Source organism: Colias eurytheme, chromosome 16 (genome assembly GCF_061535395.1).
Source record: "Colias eurytheme isolate Ceu_HAF_F1 chromosome 16, ilColEury1 Martin Lab GWU primary, whole genome shotgun sequence".
Classification (NCBI taxonomy): domain Eukaryota; kingdom Metazoa; phylum Arthropoda; class Insecta; order Lepidoptera; family Pieridae; genus Colias; species Colias eurytheme.
In genome coordinates, this window is record NC_142995.1 from 7,402,523 (window position 1) to 7,415,633 (window position 13,111).

Below are 13,111 nucleotides of genomic sequence, written 5' to 3' on the forward strand. Positions count from 1 at the left end.
TAATATAGTGTATTGTGACCTTGTGTGGAAAGGCGACCACTGATCCACAACCTTTGTATAAGTATTTTATTAGTAAAGAATTGACATCCACCCCTGAGTTATCATTTCTGCCTGCTGGCAGTGGCGTACCCCATACCTGTGACGACCTATGTCTATAACACTATATATCACGCTTATAAAGAATCGGCCAGCACAGTAGGTGATAGTAAATTATTTTTTCTGATAGTACCCTCTTGTATGTCATATTTATTTTCTGTCATGTATCACTTGCCATCTTAGTGTGTTTGTAACTAATTTATTATTATAAAAGTAATGAAACAGTGTTTATACATATTATAATTGACGTTTGAATGAATATGCATCACGATCAAATCGTACTGATTTATGTGATGCTTTACTGTATAATATTTTCATGTTCTGTTCTTCTGTTCAATAAATGGTTTTAAAAAAAAAAAAAAAAAACTGGAGTTCATTGAACAAGCTCTATATGTTATTATTTTTCGTCGAACAAGTAACAAAAGATTCGGGCTAAATAATATAAATAACATGACCGCCTCCTTGGTACAGTGGTTGACGCGTGAGCGTACCACCGAGGGGTCCTGGGTTCGATTCCCGGTGGAGACGAAGAAAAAAAAATGTCTCGGGCTGGCAGGACACAGAAGGCTGATCACCAACTTGTCCCTAAAGAAAATCGATCAGTGAAACAGATGTATAATGCATTTGCCCCTTACCCCACTAGGGGACATGGGACTTCACTTTTTAATATAAACCATACATTTTCACAGTCAAACATCGAAGCAACCTTTAACGTTAAGCAGAATTAACAGAAATGGAAACCGAATTCATCAATACGGTCCCTTTAAAAAGATGCTTAAGCATTCTTTGCTTGTGAAGAACCATTATTAAAAATCGATTTCTCGAATTCTATTCAGTGGAAATGAATAGGAACAAAAATTTTTAAGGACGGTTATTTGTTCAAACGCCAATTTAGATGATCCTAACAAAATTGTGCTGATTTTTAAATATAGGTAATATACTGGCCATTTATTGATTAAATAAAAGTAATTAATTTATTAGATTTTATGTAAAAATTGCACGAAAACATAACTTTCATATAAAATGTAATCAAGTCAGAAGTCTGTTTTTGTATATTTTCGTCTCTATAAAGTAAATATAAAAATACTCAGATATTTTCATTGAAGAACCTCTATGAATATTTTACGTTATACACAATCACGAAGCGTTCTATCTTTGTTCGAACAAACAAGACGGAACGATTTACCTATTGTGCTTACAAAATGTTACTGGGTCGTCGGTCCCTTCTATAATAAGCTCATATCGATACCTTCACAAACGATATCTCTGTTTAGATAACGTGTTGAAATGTGATGTTTTTGTCGATCACAATTTGATGAAATAACATCGCTTCTTTTCGGATACCACGCTTTATCTGTGAAGCTTTTGTGTCTCGGAATAGAAATGCAACATTTCAATGCCATTTTTAATGTTACTAAAGTCTAAATCCATTTGAATTGGGTTTCATTTAACGCTTTCTGTACGCTTTCAAAATTTTGATACAAAGGTAACCTTTTATTTTCATTCATTTGTATAGTTTGCAAAATTTCACATAGAACATTAATCTTTGTATATTCAAGTACATTTCACGTAGTTATTATTTCACGTTATATAAACAAAGGATAATTAAATAATTGACATTTAACAAAATTAAACGCAAAACGAATTAAACAATAAGAGCAACATGCATTGCGTATTCCTGTTACAAACAGTTAGATTACAAGTTACAAAGTAGCGCCTTATTTAATTAAATGCAAAGTCTTGAAACAAAACATAAAAGCTGCATGCAAATTCAGCACAGAGTTTCTAGAAACTTCGAATTCCCGTTCCTAAGCTAGAAACATATGTGTGGAATATATGATGATTGCTAGTAACCGAGGAATGTGGGCAAAACTCACACGAGATTAATCGAAAAGCGACAGCAGCAGACGCTGCATATATCAGCGCTGGGTTATCTAGAGTCGTATTTTATTTTTGTTAATATTTCACTTACAATATCGACATCCGACATACATTTTGATACGTAGGTACGAGTTTTCTTTTTGCTTTCTATTCGAAATACGAGTGCTAGAGACTTTTTCGTTTTACTTTTTACGTGTTGCCTAATTTTTGTGATAGAGAATTTGAGATTATAGAATAAAGGTGTAAGGCAAAAGTAAAATAAAATTACAGTACAATAAGGAAAAGAAATAGGGTTTTAAATAGGCTATTTCTGGGTTGATTGGAATTATAATTAAAAATATAAATATGGTCGAATGATTCATATAGCTTTAATGAGGCTTTAATATAAAGTTTAATAACACACTCACACACACACACACACACACACACACACACACATACTCACGTTACTATGTTTACGTTTTTACTCACGTTATAATGGCACTGTGTCATATGGAGTGGAAAGCGTCGATCGCCTATAGCACAGGTCTAGTACCTAGTTTAGGCGATTGTCGTGTCTCATGTATGTAAACCATAGAAATCTAAATAACAAGACACATAGAAGGGCTATAATGTCATAATTCGTATGAAAACCGCTGTCGCCAAAATCAACACATTCAAACCGAAAGCTAAACAGTACACACAAGTAAACTATGCCTTTTATTGGACAGCTTGATTTTAGTGAAAACTAACTTATCTATTAAATTAAGCTTTTGAATATGTATCCTAACGCACGAATTTACGGTTTATTTTAGAATAACATCCCTAAGTATATGAGACTTTTTGCTCCAATACGAACAAACGTGATAATAAGAATGGTCGACTGTGTCATTCATTGTTATTTCGATTACTATGGTGACACTCGTAATACTTGTAAATATTCTATAATTTTAAGGAAAAACGGCATTATTTCTAAAAAAAAATATTTTCCGATGAAATATTATTCCTTTATAAGTATAACTACAACTTGTGGAAGAATTTCCGCAATGGGAATTGCTGAAACACACCATGTATACACTCATACGTCTCCAGAGCAACTGAACAGTGACGAATGCACTGGTGATGTGCAAATCACCTGAGTGGCGACAAGGTCACGCACGCTTACGACTTCTAGTGTCTTGTTATTTAGATTTCTATGATGTAAACTTTTTTATAATGTGGGTCCAAATAAATATTTTTTCATTTTCATTTCATGTTATAACATTATAAATTCAGTATTTATAAATATTGATTCAAACATGACTTATAATTAAAATGTTATTACAATAATGAATACCAGGAAGTTTGTACTGTACATTTTAGCACGAAACAATAATTAATTATTGAATAAAGCTCATGTTCAATCTGAAATACATTTAATATTAAGCCAGAGCTCAAATTGTACCTATATTTGCATCTCTAAATGCCCACATTACATAATACAAGGCTTGGGCTGGGAAAATTTAATAACTTAAATAATAACACCGGTCGAGTATTAAACTGCCGTAAACTGAAAGGTATTAAGCCAACCGTCCAAGTTTAATGTCGATGCCAAGTTCCTTCAAACTGAACCAGTGTTTTTGTTTATATAGCTGGCTACATTGAATTAGAATATTTGACGATTTCTCTATAAACAGATCATGTTATACTGTGCTAATATCGGTTATGTTTTACGAAAGGTTTTACGAATGTTATAAATCACTAGCTGCGCTCCGCGGTTTCACCCGAGTGGCTCCTCTCCTGGCCTTAGAGTGATGATATATATATATAAGACGATTTCTCTATAAACAGATCATGTTATATTGCGCTAATATCGGTTATTTTTTACGAAAGGTTTTACGAATGTTATAAATCACTAGATGCGCTCCGCGGTTTCACCCGCGTGGCTCCTCTCCCGGTCTTAGAGTGATGATATATAGCCTTCTTCGATGAATGGGTTATCTAACACCGAAAGAATTTTTCAAATCGGACCCTACTGGTCAAAATTCTTCCTGAGATTAGCGCGTTCAAACAAACAAACAAACTCTTCAGCTTTATAATATTAAGTATAGATTTCTAAATTCGTATTTTCCGATTTAATATTTACTCTTGTGTAATAATAATAGATACACAAATAGCAATAAAATGATTCTGATATTAAATTATGAGATCAAATTCAGCGTATGACGAATATGGCTTGCCTGCGGTTATCACCTAATTTTGTATTACGATATTTGGCCTGTATTTATATGACCACAATGCGGGTGAATAAAATTGGCTCGCTGTATTTCTGCAGTTATTAAATTTTTTATACTCTATGGTCATTGTTAAAAAAATTGGATCTTTAGAATCGTAGTTTCAATATTTATATTTGCTTAGCTTTTTTGAGAGTATTGATATATTATAATTCAAGGTTTTCCAGGTATTTGGAACACGACTCGTTCGTGGATAATGGAGTATAAAATAAAATGATTCCACGTTTTCAAATAGTTCTAAAGTTTTAAAAGTTTTCTGCAAAGAATATGTTTTTAATGAAGAAAATATAATTTCTGAACATTACAACGCTGCAGTCATTGAAAGAAAGGTTATTAATACTTTACAACTTACTTTTACAGTTTAACTTTGAAATCATAATTACAACTGTTAACAGTGCTTTAACAACTTTGTACACAAACAAAATATTTGAAAACACTAAACTTTAAGCTAATCAAAAGAACACAAGATTTACTTCATGAGGAATATATTGAAATAAGAAATATATTTTTATCCTTATTCAAAAGCCGTTAAAATTTAAGTACATCGTAAAAAGTAAAAATACGATTGAAGAATCTCAAAAATGTAATCATACAAAACCGGCTTCTTTCCCTCTCATTCACACCGTTGTTATTTATGGATACCATAAATCTAAAGCCTTGAAGAAACCTTCAAATACTTTAAAGTGTTCAAGGGAATTTAATTCTAGGAAATTGTACCATTACCCCGTAAATATTAAATTATACACGTCAGGCTTATTAAATTCACTGACGAGCTCTAACTTCCACATTCGGAGCACTAAATGCATTACCGAAGTTCCTCACTGTACAATATGTACAGGATATAACATTATGAATATAAAGTACTGTAGAACTATAGTATCGATATGTATATTAAAATTGAACAACAGCTTAAATAATGAGTAGAATTTTTTTGAAAGAGATTTTGCATCTTTCTAGAAAATATGCATCAATAATTATTCTACTTAAAATATTTTAACAAATAAGTTTAGTTAAGTCGCTTAACAAATTAACAATTATGGATACCTCACATATTTATATTTATAAATTTTATAAAATCTTTATTCTATTTTAATATCTACTTGCTTAACCCGCTTTGTCAATAACATTGTGATTTAAGCATACATAGGGACATAAAAATCGACCTTGTTTCATACATAGTGATGATGTGCAAACCCAAAATTACCTACATAATTAGTAAATTTATTTTATTTATTAATAGAACATCAGAGGTCCACTTGTAAGTGTAAAAAACAAAAGTGAAGAACAAGTTAAATTCGCATATTTCGGCCACACTAAACTATGTTTATGTGCCGAACTGCTCACAACCGTCCAAGTTTACTAAATGTGTTAAACAGAATAATTTCATGGCCAATGTAAACTACCTGTGGACGGAGTACGGGTAAAGTCTAATTTATTACTGAATTCAATTAACTAAGATTTATTGTTCTGTAAATTATATAATTAATAATGTTTGCTTTTGTCTAGAAAATATGAATGGGATTAATTCAAGGAAACGCCTTTATCATTAGTAAACTCTATCGAATACTTAATTAGCAATATATTCTAATTTTAAAAGTAAAAGCTTTTGTAGTTCCCTAATTTGTTGAGGCATAATTTTTTAATGGAATGTTAAATATCTCGAATATAAGTATGTCCCCTTCTGGTGTTTCGTAGCTTATTCTTTCATTGAGATTTAGAATCTATTATTATAGACCTTACAAGTCTTGTACTTAATAATTACGTGACGTAGCACTGTTACAATCAAACATTCAACGACTTTACCAACTTATTGAATACTCATTATAATTAAACGAGATGTTTCAAATACTTCGCTAAAATACGAAACCGAAAACAAGGGAATTTACAATTCGAATAGATAAGAGGATTCGCGTAATTCAAATTGAAAATTTATAGGTGTAAAATAAACGGTATTGAACGAAATCTATTCGGTGCTATCATAAAGCGCAGCCATGAACAGCCAAGAATTAACGAGTACAGATTTATTGTGCTAATAAAACTTGAAACAGCGAAATAAACGCGATTCCCCGTAAATAAGGAAGCCTCACAACACTATTGGACAATCAATTATATTGATTACTGGCGTTTATCTGGACTGTTATGCTTATATGTATTCCTTTGAAAACATTTCTGAGTAATGTGAATTATTATGTAGAGTGTTTTTCCTGGAATTACTTGTTATTAACTAGGGGAGAATTTAACGCAAACAGATTGCGTAACTGGGAGAAAGGCACTGGGGGCTGCTGAAAGATACGAACGCTTTATAATAAAAGCTGTAATTATATATCCCCGTATATCAAATTTCCCATTAAATCGTTCTAGATTCCATCGAACAGGAACAAACATCTTAACTTCGACATAAGTTTCCAAATTTTATTTTAACTAGAAGGTATTATCAGTCTTATGTCAGGAAATTCTATTTACCAGAACCAGGTATTTCACTAAGAATCTGGTATGGCTGGCAAGAATATGGAACTCATTAGCACATTCCTGTCGTAGCCTCCAATGTAACACCCAATTGACATAGAGCTATTTCTTACTTTGTTCCAGACCTTCTGCGTGGTATCCAAGCGGTTTCGTAAGAACTACATCCACCGTTTCACGGCTACCAGGTCGCTGTTCTGGTGGTCGCCATGGTCACCGGTCCGCCGCGCCTGCGTCTACCTATCCACTAACCAGTACTTCGACTACTTCGTCATGGCTACTATCCTGCTCAACTGTGTCTTCCTTGCCATGTCGGAGACTATCGAAGAGGCTGAGTGAGTTATAGTTTATATATTTTTTAAATTATAACTCATCATATCAAAAAGACAGATGAGTATATACTCAGAAAAAGCAGACATATATAAGTCGAAATAATACACTTAAATCCAAAACCTTTTTCCATTATTATAAACGTAACGTAAATTCAGCATTCAATTATGCTAATAGAGAATTTTACAAATAAAGGGATAACAAACACGAAACCCGATCTAACATCACATTACCTAAAATAATTTAGTAGAAAACATATACATGGCGATTATTTAATTCACCATAATTCAGAAATCACGACGACAAATCGACTGTATTTTAATAGAGGCCAATTCAAATCGTGAAAAAAAATATTGGCAAATTTATTTGATTGATTTACTGATTTTACATCTCCCTGGTGACCACGTTCGATGCAAAATGTTGGTAACGTTGGGATAATAGTGTTTCGAATACGTTTAAAATCTGTTAAAAAGTAGTATTTCATTTCTAAATTTATTGTATCTGCTTTTTTCACAACCTATTTATTTATCTAACACTTTAATAAAGTTGTACAGACAGGAAACCTTAGAATTACTTACAGAAAAACACAGAGTACATCTTATTTGCCGGCCTTATCACTTAGTAGTCATCTCTTCCATACAACCACGATACAAAGTAAACAAGCAAAAGATCACTAATTACGTATCTGAATATTATATGAATTAGTTCTCAGATTTTGCTTCAAAACCGTTGCACTAATCTAAATTCTTTAAACATTTGATGAGTTGCTATTACAGTTGCTGGAATCTCTTCTTAATTAGAACTTAGTTGTACAAACAAAATCCCAGAGGAGTCTGGTCTTAGATCTTTCTGTGATTTAATTTACTCATGCAATTGAGGCAATCTAAGACTTGCATGCTAGAAGTCAACCTAGCTTTCATTAACAATTTTAATTAAAAAAAAATCAAGGACTGGTTCCACGAGTTAAATTAGATAAGTGTCTATAAATAAATAAATAAAAATATTAGCGGTTTATTAATAAAAAACAACTTCTACGATTTACCAACGTTATTTTATTCAATTTATTACTGTTAAGACCATGTTAAGACGTTTTTAACCCAAAATGTAGTATCATTGTTAACAAAATTCAATAACTAATGCCCAAAAGTTAGATAGCGGAACAGATAATAATTTCCGTCTGAAACTTGCGAAAGTAACATAGAAAGTTGAACGTCAAACACACGTAAAAGTTAAGTACTAAATCAATGGCTAACTACCCAAGTTTCTTTGGAGTTTAATAAACGTTTAGTCTGTTGTAATAGTAGATTGGCAATTAGCGGCCTAGCATGATGATCGATCTCGGAATTATTCTAACCATGAAGTGGTTGAAAAATTATATGAATATCCACCAAGTGCTGTAGAATGTGTAAACAATTTGACGTCATTTTTGTGTTAATTGAGGGAAATTATAAAAAGTTTTTTTATGGAAATGCTATAATTCTGCTAATTTCTAAACTAAAAGTTTACTTATTACAAAGTAAAACTTTTAAATAGCTGATAGAGCAGTAGGTTAATATTAGCTGTTTGTCTGTTACTGAAATGGGCGTAGGTACATTGGTCCATATACTGATCCTTACTACGCGTACAATAGAGAAACATTATCACCAAACTAAGTGCTTAGAAAATATTTCTCTACACATTCATCAATATTTTGCTAACATGACTTGCGGTATGCAGCAAAGACGTATCGTATTTTATCGGATTCCTTGAGTGCGATGTTTTGTGTCGTGTATGCTTCAAGCGACGAGGGTTGAAGGTGATAAATCTAGCCGCATTGATAATAAATAAGTTTGAACAGTATTAGAAGGGAATTAGGTGTATTTTTTATGGCGCTGTCGTTAAGGTGCTTGGGGATAATTCCGGATGACGAGATACGATAGTGTAGTAAGGGTCTAATAGTGTAAAATGACTACGTAGCTTCATTATAATTACTAGCATTCGTCATACCTGTATATTTTCATACTATATACAATATACATTCTTTCTTATAATCGAAGATTTTCGGGAGAAGTGCGGCAACGGAAATATATTAACGGCAAATAACTTGTTTAATTCGAATATATGCATGCCTATATGTAAAAATTTATATCATATTAAATTATAATCACACGATTACAAAAAATAAATATCTCTTCACTACAGCGTTGACTTAAGGCGTTAATAGGGGCTAGCGACCTTGACGACGATTTACAAGGCGGGATCGGGGGACCGGCGCGAATCTACCGTAGTAAAAGTACGTATAAAAATTATTTAAAATGATATTTGGATATGGAATCAAAATTTAAAACAACCATGCCCTGTGTTTCAATTTCATAAACACACTGTAAAAATACTACAATAATTGACGTTATATTGACTTAGCGTTTTGGTTTAAAGGCCAAAAATCGACCTCAGTTCATGATTTTTTTCCAAAAAACCTGATTGTAAAATAAACAAATTAAAACAACCATGCCCTTTATCATATTCGAAACTTTAATATACATTTTTTTTAGATATGTACATTAAGAATCTAAGAAGAAAAACGGTTATAACTAGAGCTAATTTTCGGTATTAAAAGGTCATTCTACCCGATTCACGCCTTAACAATAGAATAAAGCCGCGTTAAACCCTCTATTCAGCTCAAAACTATATTCAAATCAACCTAATACCACCTAATACTCTACAATACAGTTAGCAGGCTGCTTCATATTATTTTTATTCTGTACAAAAATCAATATTCCGTTAATCCGCCCATAAATTTGCGCCAAAATGCAAACAACAGACTGCAATAAAATAAATAACACGTCCGTCAGTTTGACAGTGGCAACATTATACGTATTTCCCGCCAATTTGTCGTTAATGTACCCGATAACACATTCAGCAGTGGCTGATGGACGATGTTCATCGGTTCTCAGCGTAAAGTGTCTGTTAACGTTATTACAGAATGCTTTAATGGTATCGAACTTGATTAAATTCACCCCACATTGCCCATATAGGAAATTGATAATGGCCCATTTATATTTATATTTTCATAGCTGTAAAATGACATAGGTATTTTGCTTTACATTGGCTGAGACTCAATCACGTATATTTAAACTTACACCTTCGACTAAAGCATTTAAACTCTAAAATCAAACTAGTATCTAAAAATAAACTAAACCATGAAAGTAGAATAGAAAAACGTAATAAAAGAACGTTACCCTCAGCCAAGGAGCCTTATAATTCAATAAAATAAGCCGTAATTTCGTTGGAACAGTGTAAGGAGCTTGTTGACAAGTCGCCTCATTTCAAGCCTTGTAATATATCGTGGAGATCTTGTTTGTCCGGAAGACAGCTCCATATATCTGAAGAGAACATAAATCTGGGGGACAAATTTTACTTTAAAAATGCTGTCCGTGTAGATATAAAATGTGATAATTTAGCAATTGAAATACTTTACTTACAAGCTTTATTTAGGCTTTTTTTGTCAGGAAGATTTTATAATTTGTAAGTACTGCGTATATTAAGCACTGTCTTAAATCATACATACAAAAAACACATTTGTTACCAATTACAAATTTAGTTATGAACTCGTTACAATTTAAGTATTTCAATATTTTTGTACATAAAAATAACTGATTCACAATGGATTGATTTCATACAAATATGCATATATTTTATAGTAATCAATACTAATATTATAAAGCTGAAGAGTTTATTTGTTTGAACGCGCTAATCTCGGGAACTACTGATCCGGTTTGAAAAATTTATTTCAGTGTTAGATAGCCCATTTATTGAGGAATGCTATAAGTCATATATCATCTCGCTGAAACCAACAGGAGCGGAGTACTGCGGGTAAAACCACGGAGCACAGCTAGTTTATGATAATTTGATCATCCTACAAGGTTGACTTAAGCCGATCTCATCCCCATATCATCCTCAATCATCTTGTAACCATATAATCCCGTATATAGGTAAATAGGTCACTAAGATAGCATTATACTGTTCTAGGTGTTTGATCAACAAGTATCGATTGCCGGAAGCTTCGTAGTATTCGGTCGAGTTGATAATCCGTTTACCCTTGCATAGCATACTTTATTGACTTAGATTATTGCGCTATATTTAAACTTCCTGTGTGAATATTTTTAAAGTTTTTGTTGAAGGGGATGATTTATAATGATAGAATAAATTTAAATATGATGAAGTATCAAATCACTTAGGGAGGTGCATCTACTATGAGATTTGATGCGTATCGTATGAAGAAAAAACAATTATCATATCTCACATCTTAAAAGCTATAAAATAATTTGTAATTATGCAATTCTTATTTTTTAGGTATCTATTTTTCCAACATGATCACCTAAACCCAATAAAACATTTATTTACACATAAGTATTGAAAATAATTTCCTCTTACTCTCCGAAACTACTTTTAAAGTTGTTTAGTATACTGAAAATCGTTTAAAAATAGCACACAAGCTATTGAATCTGCCAACAAAACTAAACACTACACAAGTGATGGATTGATACATTGCATTGCTTGTCCAGTCGTGGAAAGCAATCCCGCAAATTAACAGATCCATCGATACGTGGCCAGCGAATGCGTACCGAGTGTCAATCCCAAACGATTAAGCGGGCTATTCACACACCTGCCGCAGGGACAATCTCGGTTGCACGGCAGTAGCAATTAAAAGGCCAAAGAGGCTTATTTAAAAATTGCCCCTGCTTGTCTATACACATCACAATTAAGGAGGCAATTAAGCGTGCAATTTCAATATTGCCCCTGCGGCAGGTACGTGTGTAGCCGGCTTTATGTAGCTGGTTTTATGAATATTTAGCAGCTCAATTTCTATTTACTAGAACGTATAATCATGTACTCAATATAATGGGGTGTCTGTTTATTAATGTAGATTACATTTTGAGGGATCGAAACACGCGTCGAGAAATGTATTATGTAGGTATATGGATTTACGAATTGAATACGCGATTATAACAGGAATATATATTTAATTGAAGCTTTAAACAGTGATTCACACAGAATACATTTGTAAGTAGCTAATGTTTAAGCTAAAATAAATTATGTTCTATGATAAGAACTGAGAAGAATTAACAAATTATTTGATTAATGAAACTTATCACACATATTTAAATGCATTCATTTTTCAACCTGCTTCAAACATCAATACACGTGTAATATTTGAAGTCAACCGTACTGCGTTGTATCGTACACCGTTTTTATTTTAAAATAAATGTCGTGTTTTATGTAGTCGGTAAACATAAGGGGCACGCGTGTGGCAGCTATTTAATTGTTGTATGTGTACTTTCTGTTTCAAACAACACGTCGATCGTGCACTATTGAATTAACATTACTCACTGCATAAATAACTAGGTGGAAACAGAAAATGGTGAACCGTAATCGATTTTGAAAAGACGTTTCAAAAGAAAACTGCTCTACGAATTTGTTACGACGGGATATTTTTTTAATCCTTATGGAGAAAATGCACTTAACATTATAAATTATTAATTTTATTAAAGCTTTCGAAATGTTTACCTCTCCGATCATAACAGGTTTCAAGGTGTACAAACACAATCAAATAAGTTCAAACGGACAGAGAAGTTATAGTAAGGGTAGTAATTTTAAGAATGTAGAGTCACTCTAATATATTTCCAATATATCGTCAAAGTCCAGAATTCTACCTCTAGCAAGTTTCGTAGAGATATATAGATTTGCCTATATTTATATTTATCAAGGAAGGTATTATAATAATGTTTTGGGGATCTTCGGAGTTGGTCCTGTACAAATACTCTACCTTATAACAGCTTCCCTTGTCAACCCTCGTACTCAACGGGGTTGTATTATTCTAAAATACATTTTGCCTCTGATAAAGCACCTTTAATTTGTTGTAAAAATACGTTTTATTAATTGAATATGGACTGATATAGACTCATTGCCATTGTATTTAAATCGACCAATTAGCGCGCTAATGCGCGTACAAGCAATAATAATTGGTCGATTCCTGAGATTACTCAGGAACTACTAGATCGAATTGAAAAATTTATTTTTGGATAGGTTGTTCATTTAACGAGGATACA

General features: G+C 32.5%; 1 protein-coding gene across 2 annotated transcripts in view; it reads left to right on the forward strand.

The window, feature by feature from the left end:
- LOC149901906 (sodium channel protein 60E-like) overlaps positions 1-13,111 on the forward strand; it is an 88,359-nt gene that overhangs the window by 31,210 nt on the left and 44,038 nt on the right. For both annotated transcript variants that reach the window (XM_090110786.1, XM_090110785.1), the window contains exon 2: positions 6,819-7,027. In XM_090110786.1, the coding sequence (XP_089966912.1) occupies positions 6,819-7,027 (209 nt within the window). The remainder of the gene's footprint in view (positions 1-6,818; positions 7,028-13,111) is intronic.